General features: G+C 43.3%; 2 protein-coding genes across 6 annotated transcripts in view; one reads left to right on the forward strand and one right to left on the reverse strand.

Moving 5' to 3' along the window:
* The window catches only part of WDR37 (WD repeat domain 37), a 65,016-nt gene extending 64,691 nt beyond the window's left edge, over window positions 1-325 (reverse strand). For 2 of the 3 annotated variants that reach the window (XM_040451567.1, XM_040451566.1), the window contains exon 1: window positions 133-323. The gene's annotated coding sequence lies outside the window, so the exon portion shown is untranslated. Of the gene's footprint in view, window positions 1-132 lie in introns of all 3 variants that reach the window. The other variant, XM_040451568.1, reaches the window with a different exon arrangement.
* An 8,163-nt stretch (window positions 326-8,488) lies between these two features.
* IDI1 (isopentenyl-diphosphate delta isomerase 1) lies at window positions 8,489-12,302 on the forward strand. 3 transcript variants are annotated; one of them, XM_040451570.1, is made up of 5 exons: window positions 8,489-8,678; window positions 9,046-9,218; window positions 9,620-9,712; window positions 10,588-10,718; window positions 11,471-12,302. In XM_040451570.1, exons 1-5 carry the CDS (start codon window positions 8,548-8,550, stop codon window positions 11,786-11,788), a joined length of 846 nt encoding a protein of 281 aa, XP_040307504.1. In that variant the 5' UTR covers window positions 8,489-8,547; the 3' UTR covers window positions 11,789-12,302. The 3 variants fall into 3 exon arrangements, with proteins under 3 accessions (XP_040307504.1, XP_040307507.1, XP_040307505.1); XM_040451573.1 differs by having other exon boundaries at window positions 8,665-8,788; XM_040451571.1 differs by lacking the exon at window positions 8,489-8,678 and adding an exon at window positions 8,682-8,798.
* Window positions 12,303-15,144: the final 2,842 nt, after the last annotated feature.

Here is a 15,144-nt window from a genome sequence, read left to right on the forward strand (position 1 = left end):
CGGCTCGGCCCCCGGGACTGCGTGCCCGGGCCCCGCGGGGCCGGTGCTCGCCTGGAGGCGCGGCCCGAGGGTCCTAGCCGCGGCCGGGGAGGCGCCGGCAGGGCGCACACCGGCGCGGCCCACGGTACTCACGGCGGCGGGCTCCCGTGGGGGTCCCGGGCCCCCACAGGTTCGCATCCATCGGCTCGGGCCGTGGGGGGGGCTGGCGGCCGTCCAGCCCCGCGTGCTCCCCGCGGCCCCACGGTTCCTCGCGCGGCTCTTCCCCGCGCAGCCGAGACGCAGGAGGCTGCTGGTCCGCGCGGGCGCCCGGTGGAGGTAGAACTATTAATATTGCAGCTCATCTGCAGAGGATGACTCATCCGCTTTCCTTTCTGAAATATTTGTTCGCCATTGGCTAAAAAGAAAAAACAAAATCAGCTGCTCACTGCAAAAGGTGGGACTTTGTCGTCTCTGGTCTAGGCTGGAAAAGGGACAGAAGACTGGAGTCCTTAGGCGGGTGACCATCCTCTGCTCTACAGACAGCTCTACCTAGGCGTTGAAAGCTTACCTGTTTTAAATCAGAAGTGTGGAAACATTTTCCATATATGTGGGTCAACATTCTTGCTCTTTCCTTTAAACACAAAAGCTCACCATTCAAATTCAAGAAGCCCTGATGAGAATGTTGCACCAGAAACAAATTTAACGTATTTGGAGATCCAAGTAACCACAAATTATGTAGAATAAATCCTGAAGTTATTTATGCATTAAGTGTAGCAAAAGCTTAGCCCCAAGAAAGAATTCTGTAAGAAACTAAGTGTTTCAAACTTTTGGAGGTTGTGGCAAACATTTAACAGGGAAGAGAGACTTTCCTCTACTCTGCAGGGTTCTTCTGGCTGGTCAAAGAATTCAACTGACATGAGACAGATTAGCAGGAAAATATAAAATTTAATTAGTAATGATTTATTAATTCACGAGGAATTCACGTAAACACGAGAGCTTCTAAAGACAGGGAAAATGAGATTCCTATGTCATCCTGAAACCAAGGAGAAGGGGTAGGGGCCTGGGACTTCAAAGGGAAGAAAGCAATGTTTGCTGAGCCATCCAGAAACAATGGAACAGAGAGGACTTTGATTAGTTTGCTAGTTTCCTCCCTGTCCACCATAGCTAGGTCATATTCTACAGTAACTTGTGCGGTGATAGCTTCTTTCCTGGAACAGGTCTTCTGTCTTAAATCTTTTAGGCAGTTTGGGAGAAGAGGAAAGCTGTCAGAGTTTCTGAGTCTTTTCATCTTTGCTTGTTTACAGCTCAAAATAATCGTCCTGCCCAAGTGGCACATCTTGGAGTGGCAAATTTTGGTTCCCTACATAGATAACAATTTTATTTAGCATCTAATATGCAGAAGGCATTCTCCTGGGCATAGCAGCAGATAGAAAAGCTTTATGAACAAAACCATCTCCAGGGAACTCACATGCTTATATGCAGTTTTACTTTGCACAGCATCTAGTTTGGATGAAGCCTAGGATGTTGTCAATTGAGGTAATTTTTTTCTTTGATATATTTATATCAAAGATATATATATTTCTTTGATATATTTTTTCTTTGATATATTCCATAAAAGTCACTATATCTAAATGAGTGCATCGATGAGGTGTCACAAAACTAACGATGGAAAGGAGTCAACACTTTGGGGTCCTACTGTGCGCCAGGCACTTCGCATGTTTGATAATTTATTTAATCCTCAAAACAGTAAAATAAAAATTATCCTAACTTGAATTCTAAGTAAGCATTAAAATGTTAAAATTACTTGTCACAGGTCAAAAAGCTAGTATTCAGTGGAACAAAGATTAGGTTAAAATCCAGGTCCACATCAGAGCTCACGTTTCTACCATATATTCCTCTGATGAGGCTACTATAACAAAATACCACAAACTAGGTGGCTTAAACAATAGAAATTTATTGTCTCAGGTCTGGAGGCTCGAAGTCCAAGATCAAGGTGTTGTCAGGGTCATTTCCTTCTGAGAGCTGTGAGAGAGTCTATGCCTCTCCTAGCTTCTGGTGGTTCGCCAGCAATCTGGCATCCCTTGGCTTGTGGCAGCCGTAACTGCAGTCCTCACCTGGCATTCTCCCTGTGTGAGGATCTGTCTCCTCAATGGGCGTTCTTTCTCTACAGTCATATTAGATTAAGGGGTCCCTCTGCCGCCACCATGACTTCACCTTAATGAATTATATTTTTAACAACCCTTTTTCCAAATATGATGACATTCTTAGGTTCTGGGAGTTAGAACTTCCAACATAATGCATTTGGGGATTTGGGATACAATTCGGCCCATAACACACTGCCTCCTGAAATAAATTCTCCATGTAATTAAAAACAAACACACACAAAGCTAGTCTAAATTGTAGAAGGTTGTGACTGCAATCCTGGTATCCAATTACACAGTCCAATTACAGCAGAAGCTGTAGGAAGTACCCTTCCCATAAACCAAGTTTCTGCCTTCTCACCAGCCCACCCATGGAAGATGCACATGATTTACCCCCATCAGGAGAGAGCTGAAAAGGGGCACCTGGGTGGCTCAGTTAAGCATCAGATTTTTGATCTCAGTTCAGGTCTTGATCTCAGGGTCATGAGTCCAAGCCCCGTGTTAGGCTCTGTGCTGAGTGTGAAGCCTACTTAAAAAAAAAAAAAAAGAGCTGAATTTAATAAAATTCAATATAAGCATGGTTTGATAAGGTTGATAAGATTTGTTGGGTATTAGACCATGTGTTTAATCCTCGATTATTTTATTTGTGCCTCAAACACCTAGGTGTTTATGTTATACTGTATGAACTAGTTGAGTAATGTTACTTCATAATCATTATCAAATTGTTTCCTATATGTGTGTTACATGTGATATATATAATATTTTTTTATTGAGGAACACCATATTTAGCACTTCATTCAGATTTCTGCTCAAACATCACCACCTTGGGGATGTTTTCCTTATTTATTTTTAGATAGTTATTGTCCATCCCTTAACCGTACTTTATTTTTCTTTATGGTACTTATCACCTCTTGACATTATTTGTGTGTTTGTTTACTGTTTCCCCTACTCGAATGTAAATCCTAAGAGCAGTCATTTTTTTCTATCTTGTTCACTGTTACAGTCCCATGACTTGGAAAAGTGCTTGGGACATAGTATGCGCGCGTGCGCACACACACACACACACACGAAGTTTGCTAAAGGGTATTCTCGTAAATATATAGACTCCTCAATGGCAGAGGTCAAGTTTTCTAATTCCTTTTATCTATCAGATGCATGCAGTTCTGTACAAGAAAAAGGAGAAAACCATGATCAGCTGGAATATAATCACCTGAACAACTACTCAGTCCCTTTCTCCTACCCATACCTGCCCTCACTAGGATAGGAGGAAAGTTAATTCACAGTTCGTGGACCAAATGGTCCAGTCCACACCATGGAACTTCACCAGTACTGTTTTCCTGACCCAAGTCACCTGTCCCTCATCCATGACACTGTAAACAGGTACTGACCTGTTTCTCACTTCAAAACCTTAGTCTCTATATCAGGTCTCACCCAGTACATACTTGCCATATTTTCTCTACCTGAATAGAGCTTGTTACCTTGTGTGCTGTCCATGTGCTAAATGAAAAGGAACAGTTGTTCTAATCTCACAGTGAGTGTATTTTTGGTCTTCCAGCTGTTTTTAGGAATATGTTTGGTTCAAGTCAAGAAAAGTTTTCATGGGTTTTTTGTTTTTCAATTTGTACGTAATCTCTACACCCGATGTGGGGCTTGAACTTAGCACCCCAAGATCAAGAGTTACACAGTCCATCCACCGACTGAGCCAGCCAGGCACCACAGTTCTCATGGGTTTGAATAAAACAAATCGGCATTGTTCTCATCATGAAACCCAGATTCTTACAAAGTGAGGGAATTATTTGGGGTAAAAAATGTTAGGAAACTCTACTTAATGAACAACCGAACATGTACTATAAACCTGTTCCAAATGAGGTTAGAAAACTCTGTTGATCAAAAGTACATATAAATGAACAAATATCGTGAGTGGCTCTGTACCAGTCTCCAAGTCACATAGCTGATGTCCTTTTTTTCTTTATCAATACCACGTAATTTGTAACCCAAGAGCATTCACATTATTAAAATAGCAGTGCCCAGCCATTGACTGAGGCATTGTTATTTATGGGAAGAGGAACTCCAATATATTTAGCAAAGCAGCCAAAGGTAATAGAGCAAGACGCTGAGCTCTCTTTTTGTTAATATTAACTATGCAAGAAACCCAATACTCAAACAGCTCTACAGTGAACTTTGCTAAAAGGCAGAACTTAAAACCAAACAACTATATGATCTGGATAGGCCTAAACACTTCCAATGTAATATGGGCTCCCTTTGTTGTATGTTTTGAATTCTGCATCTCTTCGTGTCTATCAAGCTTATATGTAAAGATTTCCTGATAGGGACATGATTGCCCCCAGTATGATGTCATTACTTTGCATAACTTGACATCTTCAAAGTGAAAGTGATGGAATGCAAATACCGTGGTATGTTAGTAAGTCTGGAGTGTTTGGTCACATCATTCATCGTGTTATAAAAGGGAGCCAAAAAAAAAAAAAAAAAAAAAAGTACATCATCTCTGAACTTCAGTTTCTTCATTCAAGTAAGGATAACATCCTGTAGACTTTCTTAAGGATAAAGTGAAGTAATAGACATAAAAAGCACATAGCAGGGTGTCTAATGCAAATCTCCACTAGAAGGGAACATAAAGACCATATAACCTTCAATCACAGATAAAGGTGAGAAGGCCAGAGGTTGTAGTACAGCGTTACTCAGCAGCAAGCAGCGAAGCCCAGGTAGGGACTGAGGTCGTCCAAGATCAGGGGGCTTCCAATGCACCTGCAGTTGTCATTCAGTGGGCCGTGGACTCCTGTGGCTCCCCAAACCCTTCCAGGCTCCATTAGGGCACAATGAATTTCTGCCTCGTACTAGGATGTGAATTGCCTTTTTCACCCTCATGCTCTCCTGAGCACACAGCAGAGTTTTCCTAGAGACTATATGATGTGTGGTGACATCATTCTCTAAGGCTAATGGAATGTGTGCTTGTGCATTATTTAGCATTATTTAGCAAGTCCTGCTAGGACTTTCTAAGGTAGTAGACGTAAGGCTATGGTTCTCAAAGTGTGGCTCACGGGTCCCAGGGGATTTCCAAGACTTTTAAGAAGTCACAGACTTCTTATTATTTTCATAATAATACTAAAAGTTACTTAGCATTTACCAGTCACAGACTTCTTATTTTCATAACAATAAAAGTTATTTGACTTCTTATTTTCATAACAATAAAAGTTATTTGCCATTTTCACTGTGTTGATATTTACACTGATGGTGCAAAAGCAAGCTTTGGGGGAAGGATGGGAGATAAAACTAGTACCTTGTCACTTACCAAGACCATGCCACCAAACAGTACTAGTAGTCCCTGTATTCTTCATCACCATGCACATGCAGTAAAAAAAACAATTGCACTTACCAATGTCCCTGATGAAGCAGTAAAAAATATTAATTTTAATAATCTGAACTCTTCAGTATTTATCTAATACTCTATGTAACAAAACAGGGAGTACACATAAAGTACTTTTGTTACATCCTGAATTACAATAGTTGTCTTGAGGAAAAGCTCCTCTGAGAATGGGTTGCAGGCTGAACTTTTTTCATAGAACCCTATTTTTACCGGGAAGAATTGAGTAACATTAAGGTTACTAAAGCCAGGGTATTTGGCAGACATTTTGTTTCCTTTTTTTTTTTTTTTTAATTTTTTTACTCTTTATTTATTTTTGAGAGAGAGAGAGAGAGAGAGCGAGCACAAGTAGGGGAGGAACAGAGAGAGAGGGAGACACAGAATCCAAAGCAGGTTCCAGGCCCTGAGTTATCAGCACAGAGCCCAATGCAGGGTTTGAACTCAGGAACTGCGAGCTCATGACCTGAGCTGCAGTCAGACGCTTAACCAACTGAGCCACCCAGGTGCCCCCTCTGCAGACATTTTCTAAAAAAAAAACAACAAAACAAAACTAAGTGAACTTGTCACTACAAAGAAAATAACTGATAATATTTTTTTTGCCAAAAACAGATTTGAATAATCATGCTAAAATTCAACTTAAAAAAAAAAACATGTATCTGCCACCAAGGGCTTGACAGCTTCCCAATGCTTAAAGACTTTTCTGATGACATTGGTGATGATATTAACAAAGGTGATTGGTATGGAATAATGAAATGTGTCAACATTTGTAAGATCTGCTTAATTCAGTGAAGCAACATTTTCCAAGTGGCCCGATATTACAAAATTATGCATGGGAAAATATACATTCAAGTTTCAGTCAAAAGCAACAATGTTAATGTAGCAGAATATAAAATGTTCACTAATGTGGTTTCAGATTCCAAAGAACAAATATCCTTTAAAAAACCACTACTTGTGGTGTTTTGGTGTGTTATCAAAAAAGAACAACCATGATCATCTGAAAAGGTTAATAAAATACTTCCCAATTTTCCAGCATTATCTGTGTGAGGCAAGATTTTCTTTATATACTTCAGCCAATGCAATATGTAACAGCTGTCTCCTATTGTCAGACATCAAAGAGATTTGCAAAAATGTAAACAAAATCTCCCACAAACCTCTTCTGACATTTTTGTTTGGAAAACATAATTATTTTTTATTAAAATGTTATTTGTCTGTATGTGTTACATTTGTCATTAAGTGAATTAACAAATATTCAAATGAATTATATATTTTAATATATGTTTTAATATTTCTACTATAGTAAATACGGATAGATACAAACAGGAAAAGCTCTTTAAGTTTCTCAGTAAATTTTAAGACTATAAAAGGTCCTGAGACCAAAAAGTTTAAGGACTCCTGCACTGCAATTTGCTTAGCAGTAATTATTTCATGAAAAATCTTTCCGTATTTCAATAAAAATTATTTTAAATTTCACAGGCAGAGAGGAAGGAACCTCAGCTATGTAGACATTTTATAATTATTTTAAAATGGAAAATAATTTCACATGTAATCTGAATTATGATACTCCTGGGGTGCCTGGGTGGCTCAGCCTGTTGAGTATCTGATTCTTGATTTTGGCTCAGGTCATGAACCCAGGGTCGTGGAATCGAGCCGCGCCTTGTGCTCTGCACTGAGCATGGAGCCTGCTTCATATTTTCTCTTGCCCCTGCCCCTCTCCCTTGTGCACTCTAATAGTTTTTTAATACTCCTAATATATAACCATGCTTTATTCAATTCGAGTAAGTGAATGATTGTCACCTGATGGCAAATTTGGTCATTTTAATAATTTAAAATTTTTAACAGATAAAATGTTAACAGTTAACACATCAACAGATTTTACCATTGAATGGCAAATTAACCCTATCCAAGGGCAGAACGTCCCTTAACCTGCCTTGACCTCATCAACTTTGCTAAATGAACTTTCTTGGGGAAAGAAACACTTGTGAATGTATAGAAATTCCTCATTGGAGACAAACCCTTCAAAGACAGCAATAAGGTATGTGTGTAGGTGGGGGTGTATATAGCGTGGCGTGTGTGGTGTGGGTGTGATGTGCGTGGGGGGATGTGGAGTCTGGCAGTGTGATGTGGAGGGGGTGTGGTGTAAGTGGTGGGGTGGGGTGTTGGGTGTGTGTCGGGGGTCTGTGGGGTGTGATGCGGGGGGAATGTGTGGGGGTGAGGGCAGGGGGTGTGTGGGCGTAGGCTGGGTGTGATTTGAGGGGGTGTTGGGGGTGTGGGTTGTGACAGGGGAGCAATGGGGTGTGATGTGGGGGGATGCATGGGGATGAGGGCACGTGGGGTGTGCGTGCAGGCTGGGTGTGATTTGGGGGCTGTTGGGGGTGTGACTGGGGGGACTGCGTGGGAATGAGGGCACAGGGGTGCGGGTATGATTTGGGGGCTTGATGGGCGTGTGACATGCGGGGGCTGTGCGGTGAGATATGGGGGCGGGAATGCGTGGGTGTGATTCGGCTGATGTTGGGGGTGTGGGGTGTGACATGGGGGGGTGTCTGGGTGTGATTTCGGGGGTGTGGGGACGTCGGGGGTGGGTGTGCCGCGCAGCCTGCCGGACGAAAACACCAACAGGGACGTCGCGTCGGTCCCCATTCCCGCGGAATCCTTCCACCCTTGCTCTGGCCGGTCCTCGGCAAGCAGGACGCCCCACCCGCGGAGGCCTTCCGAAGTCTCGGCCCCGGAGGTCAGGTGACTGCGCAGAAGTAGGCGCACAGACGTCACGACGTCTCAGAGGGCGAACGTGCGGGGACCTCTGACTTCTAGGGGCCCCTGACGCAGCGCCCGGGGCGCGCCGACGGGCTGATGCGGTCGGGGCCACTCGCCCAGCCGTCCATCTCGGGGCACCGCCGTTAAAACTGCCCCGCAGCACAGCGGGCTCCTCACAGCGGCCGTCGGAGAGCGCCGGCAGCATTGGAACCAGGTCACCCGGCCAGAGGCCCCGCACGCGCCATCGCGCGACCCTGACGTCTGGCGCAGCCGGCGCGCGATTGGCTGGCGAGCATGTGGCGTGCCCTGGCGCGAGCGCTGATGGTTGGGCGCCCGGCGCCGAGGGGCGGGTCCCAGGTCTGGGGGCGGAGCCTGCGGGAGGGGAGCCCGGCCGAGCGAGCTTTCCCCGGCAGCCGGTGTCTGAGGTAGGCGACGGAGGTCTTGTGGGGTCCGGGGACCGAGGGGGACCGCGCCGCCCCGTCGCGCTACGTTCTCCGCGCGAAGCCGCTCCCGCTCTCCCTGGGGACTTTCCGTGGCGAGTAAAAGTTGAGGGAAGGCCCGGGAGCCGCCCGTCCAGCAGGGGCTGCGGAAGGCTGACCAGTGGGGCCCGGAGAGGGGGAGGAGGGCCGGGAGCCCCCGGGGGGAGGGGAGGGGAGCCCCGGGAGTGCGGAGGGGAGGACGACCGCGAGCCCCCTTGGAGGGGGAAGGCCCGCCGCGCGCCGTCGGCGGGGCCACGAGCCGCTCCGGGGACGTGGACTGACGGCAGGGGTCGGTGACCTGTGTTTGCGCCAGGGTCGCGGGCCAGGTCCGACGGACCGCCACCATGCCCGAGATAGACACCGACGGCCTGGACGAGCAGCAGGTGCAGCTGCTGGCGGAGATGTGCATCCTCATCGATGAGAATGACAATAAGATTGGGGCCGACACCAAGAAGAACTGTCACCTGAATGAGAACATAGAGAAAGGTGCTGTGTCCCAGCGCCCTCCCCTCGGTCAGGCTGGCCCAGGCGGCTCTCCGGGTCCGGACGTGTGGTTTCTAACCCTGTCGCGCGCCACCTGTGGTCTGGCCGCAGGGGAGCACCTGTCTCCCCCCCGCTGTCACAGCCCCGGGCCCCCGAGCTCAGTTTTCCCGACCAGGAGCAGCTCAGTTTTCCCCACCAGGAGCGTGGCCAGATCTGGCCACCTGCTCGCCTTCTTCTAACCGTGGTGGCTGGGATGTCATAGTCGTGCAAACTCACTAAATAGCAGGAGACTGTGGAAAAAAGCAAAAGTGGAGCAAGTTACTAGTATTCCGGATCCCAAGCTGAGAATGGGGCGAATGACTGGTATTTTCAAACTAAATTAATTGCTTCTCTTTGGCTTTCAGGATTATTGCATCGAGCTTTTAGTGTCTTCTTGTTCAACACTGAAAATAAGCTTCTGCTACAACAAAGATCAGATGCTAAAATCACCTTTCCAGGTGCCTGTGCTTTTAATAAAGTACAGTATTTTCTTGGGAACTGTCACTTGACTCTGTCACTCAGAATTTTCGGGAACCTGGGTCAAAGGGAAACCCTGTGAAAGACTTAACTTCATATTTTGCATAAAAGAAGCTTATGTATTGACTGCAACCTAATAAAAAGAGATAAAAATTGTTACATATATGTATGTATATTCATATACATCTTTTAATATATATTTTTTAAAGTTTGAGGGGCGCCTGGGTGGCTCAGTCGGTTAAGCGGCCGACTTCGGCTCAGGTCATGATCTCGCGGTCCGTGAGGGCTGTGAGTTCGAGCCCCGCATCGGGCTCTGTGCTGACAGCTCAGAGCCTGGAGCCTGTTTCAGATTCTGTGTCTCCCTCTCTCTGACCCTCCCCTGTTCATGCTCTGTCTCTCTCTGTCTCAAAAATAAATAAATGTTAAAAAAAAATTTTTAAAGTTTGAGAGAATGTGCATGTGGGGGAGGGGCAGAGAGAGATGGAGAGAGAGAATCCCAAGCGGGCTCCAAACTGTCAGTGTGGACTCCATCTCACAAATGGTCAGGTCATGACCTGAGCTGAAATCAAGAGTTGGATGCTTAACTGAGCGACCCAGGCACCCCTTAGTATATATTTTTATTATATGTATTTTAAGTTTGTATTTATACACTTTGATCTTTCTGGTTAAGAAGACATTAATCAAGAACTTACCTAAACATGTCTGTTTCACAAAATGATTGCTGATAGCTCATGATAACTTATTTAGAAAATCTCAGCCACTTGATTTTCTGTTGTTTTTAAAACTCATAAATTTTCTTGATCTTTTAGATTTACTTGGAAGAAAGTTAACCTACATCTATGTTAATATGTTCCAGGTTATTTTACCAATACTTGTTGTAGTCATCCATTAAGTAATCCAGGAGAGCTCGAAGAAAATGATGCAATTGGAGTAAGGCGAGCAGCACAGAGGCGTTTAAAGGCTGAATTAGGGATCCCCACGGAAGAGGTAACCAATTTTACTGCACTACCATACAAGCTGAAATCTTGTTTAGAAAATTGAAATACGTTAAAACATTTTTAATAAAGTTTTAAATTTAAGGTAGTTCTCTGCTTTGTGAACTTGTGAGTTACTGGCCCTAGGAAGCACCTTCATTACAAATTATTTAAATTTTGATTTCCTCATATTCCTTGTCAGAATTTAGCTCAGTGCTGAAGTACATTCATCCGTTAACCAGTATGTAAAGTTTATTAATGGAGTCACCTGGGTGGCTCAGTGGGTTAAGTATCTGGCTCTTGATTTGGTCTCAGCACATGATCTTGCAGTTGGTCAGTTTGAGTCCCGAATCGGGTTCCACGCTGACAGTTCAAAGCCCGCTTGGGATTGATTCTCTCTCTGCTCCTCCCCCACTTGCATGCACTCTCTTCTTTCAGAATAAATAAAGTTAAAAAAAAAATAAAGTTGGCTACTTTTATAACGGATGAGTTCAAAGGTAATTGGTTTCTTATGGAAATACTCAGGAATATGAACTACAAATCTGATTCTGTAAATTGAAATCATATTTTTCTTTCCTGGAATTGTCACCTTTAAATACCTGAGTAAATAAAGTATATCTCATCCAGTTAAAATGGTACTTTTTTCCCCAAGAAGTATTATTAAGGTGTGAAGGAGAATGTCACACATCTGGTTTGAGTGACTGTGCCTTTTTTTTTTTTAATATAATTTCAATAAAATCAACTGTTATTTTATTTTCATCCTAGGTTCCTCCAGAAGAAATTAATTATCTAACACGAATTCACTACAAGGCTCAATCAGATGGTATCTGGGGGGAACATGAAATTGATTACATTTTGTTTGTGAAGAAGAATGTAACTTTGAATCCAGATCCCAATGAGATTAAGAGCTATTGTTATGTGACAAAGGAAGAGCTAAAAGAACTTCTGAAAAAAGCAGCCAGTGGTGAAATTAAGATAACTCCATGGTTTCAAATTGTTGCGGAGGCTTTCCTCTTTAAGTGGTGGGATAACTTAAATCATTTGAGTCAGTTTGTTGACCATGACAAAATACACCGAATGTGAATTTCAGGTGGAGATGAAGGGTTAGTAAAATACTGAAAAATTTCTCTACTTTGTAAACTTAACATGATTTTTTAAAATTTGGTTCCCCGTAAGAACTCTCACTTGGAACACTGATACTTTACAATCAGTATTTGTGTGGAAAAATACAACCAACTTTTTGATTTTATATTACATCCCCCATATGTGTGCATTGCTATTTGTAAAAGACATTTATGAGAGGCTATCGTAAAAAAAACGGCAATTTAACTTGTCTAATCACAGTGCTAACATACTCGAACAAATAAATGAAGCTCTTCAGTTTTCATATGTTGTGATAAACATTGTCAGCACACTTGAGAGCACTTTGCTCTTTGCCAAATGCATTATAAATCATTAAATTTTTACCATAGTCTGGAAAAATGTACAGTGGGAACTCTTTGCTTAGCTACTTCAAAACAGTCCAAGTTAACATTCTGTGTGAGCAGATTTAACTAGTAGAGCAGATTCAAGGGAAATAAAATGGTATATGTCCTGATTTTTGTCACTCTAAGTTGATTTTAGGGATTAATCATTCTGAAAGTATTTTGATACTTAAAGTTGAACATTGCTTTTGGTAATGATATTGGTTACAACTATGCTTTCAGATGAAATCCTGCCATTTGCAGTAACATGGATGGAACTGGAAGGTATTATGCTGAGTGAAATAAGTCAGAGAAGGACAGATAAATGTTTTCACTCATACGTAGAACTTGAGAAACTTAACAGAAGACCATGGGGGAAGGGAAAGGGCAAACCACAAGAGACTCTTAAATACAGAGAACAAACTAAGGGTGGATGCAGGGGGTGGGGGGTTGTGAATGGGTGATGGGCAGTGAGGAGGGCACTTGTTGGGATGAGCATTGGGTGCTGTATGTAAGCCAATTTGACAAATTATATTAATAAAAAAATTTTTTAAAGTGTGCTTTCAGAATTACAGTGGACAGGGTTGCAGGTACCCCTGCAATTAGTCAAGCATACAACTCTTGATCTCAGAGTCATAAGTTCAAGGCCCACATTGGAAGTAAGAGTTTGTAGAATTGGAGTGGACAGGCTCTCTGTAAAGGAGAAACTGGGTCAGATCAGACATCCTATACTCTAAGACATCCTGTCTGTACTCTACAGGATGTCTTAACTTTGACACTTGACATTTGGGTTGGATAATTCTTCGTTGTGAGGGTTCATCCTGTGTGTCAGAGGATGTTTGGCAGCATCCCTGGGTTCTACCCACTAAAAGCTATTAACACCCCTGCCCGTGACAGTCACAATGACACCAGATGCCACTGTCTCCTGGAGGACAGTTTCCCCCAGTTGAAAGCCACTGTTCTACAGAGTCAGGCCATATTATAGGGGGAAAAAATTCATAGACTAATGTCCATGTTAAATAGATTTGGGTTATAGAATATGTATAAATTAATATTAAATTGTACTTTAATGCAGTTTCTAAAACTCTTGCCATAGATTTCTCAGATTTGGTATCTTAAGACGGCTGTCTTATCAAATGCTGTGTAATAATAAATAATGAAAAAGATGAAAAATTATTAAAGTTAAATATATATTTTTTAATATATATTTATTTTTGAGAGCGAGCAAGTTGGGGAGAAACAGAGAGAGAGGGAGACAGAATCTGAAGCAGGCTCCAGGCTCCAAGTTGTCAGCACAGAGCCCAACATGGGGTTCGAACCCACGAACCGTGAGATCATGACCTGACACAACCAACTGAGCTACCCAGGTGCCCCACAAAGCTAAATATTTTATAAATTCAGTAGAAAAATCCATTTCGTGTTAACCCTGAACAGTTAACTTAAAACTTCAGGCAAGACCATGTGGCAAGTATTAATTTTATTGAAAAACAAAAAATTACATTTTGATATTGTCTGGTTGGTTAAAATTTTAATGCCATAATAGATTAACCCACTTAGGTAGCTTAAATATGATGTCATATAGCTTCAAAATGCATTTATGATTTCTAGTTCTTTAGTTCTCTGGCAAGTTTTAGGCTGCCAGCCATGGGTAAGTAACTCAGTAGCTACAGTGGCTCGTGATGGCTGTATTGGACAGTAGATCTGAACATTCTGTAAATGCTCAGCAAGTGGTAGACATTGCTGCTGTTCTCTGAAACACAGAAGTATGAATGTTATTTGACCTGATGGACTCCTTACAACTCTCAGGTTTTTAAAGCCAATGAAACTTAAATTTAAAAAAACATTTGTAAGAAGTTTTCATTTATCTATTTTGAGAGAGAGAAAACATGAGCAGGGAAGGGGCAGAGAGAGAGGGAGAGAGAATCCCAAGCAGGCTCCGCACTGTCAGCACAGCCCAACACAGGGTTCAACCCCATGGACCGCAAGATCATGACCTGACCCGAAGTCACATGCTCAACCGACTGAGCCAGCTGCCCTGAGACATTTTTAAATTTTTATCCTAAACTTTAAAGTCCACAGTCTCCAAAATATATAACCGACAGCCCCTTTAAGGGTCAGAAGTAGTCTTCTATAAAATTGATTGTTCTGCTCTCAAACCTATATTGGCCAGAGAACGAGCAAAAAACAAGACACTAGGGTGGGAGCACGTGTTATTCTCCTGCTTGGTCCCCACAGAGTGGACAGGCACAGATGACAAGTCAAGTGGCTTTGGGAGCTCAGAGGCCTGTCAGCAAGTCCCTGGGCTGCACCTCACATAATTCTCAGGGGGAAACTGTCCTCCCATCTGCTCTCAAGAGCACACTTGCTGGACAGTTTCATTCCAATCTGGGGGACCTTCCCAGGGAATGGGGGACCCATGGGGTGTTTGTAGTATTTCAGAGCACCTCTTCCCCACTCTTCAGCTGGATCCTTCCTGGACTTCTCTCCAAACTTTCACCGAGTGAACTTGAGACTGGATTTGTGCGCATTTAAATATACAAAGAACTATGTTTTGCATACTTACCTTTAATCTACATGCGTTAGACTCCCAAATTTAAATCTCTATGGAATTCTATTTCATACTGAGATGGCCCGCTGTCTCTGTGACAATTCTATGTATTTATTTTAAAGATTTTAAGTAAGACGGTCCTGGACTGCGTCCTGACTGGCCTGGTTCTGCTCTTGCCTCCTGATACCTGTTCCCAACACAGCAGCCAGGGAGTGTGCCCTTTGACACTTGCTCAGCATGCAGCAGAGGAAACCCGTCAGTGGTTGCCCCCCACCCCGCCCATGACATGCCTGGCACCACTGTTCTCACAACTCCCCTTGCAGCCAGCTCTGCGCAGGCCCTGAGGCCCTCTCACTGCTCCTGCTCTCACTTAACATCTTTAAACAACTTCTTCCTGAGAAAATTTGTTTCCAGACATATCCATGACT

This window comes from Herpailurus yagouaroundi, unplaced genomic scaffold (genome assembly GCF_014898765.1).
Source record: "Herpailurus yagouaroundi ecotype Mexico unplaced genomic scaffold, PumYag 203, whole genome shotgun sequence".
NCBI lineage: Eukaryota > Metazoa > Chordata > Mammalia > Carnivora > Felidae > Herpailurus > Herpailurus yagouaroundi.

What these genes read in the sequence shown, in the direction of transcription:
- IDI1 (XM_040451570.1), top strand. Translation starts at nt 8,548, where the DNA reads ATGTGGCGTGCCCTGGCGCGAGCGCTGATGGTTGGGCGCCCGGCGCCG. An exon ending in GAATGAGAACATAGAGAAAG is followed by an intron (nt 9,219 to 9,619) that starts GTGCTGTGTCCC and finishes TTTGGCTTTCAG; the next exon opens with GATTATTGCATCGAGCTTTT. An exon ending in TGCTAAAATCACCTTTCCAG is followed by an intron (nt 9,713 to 10,587) that starts GTGCCTGTGCTT and finishes AATATGTTCCAG; the next exon opens with GTTATTTTACCAATACTTGT.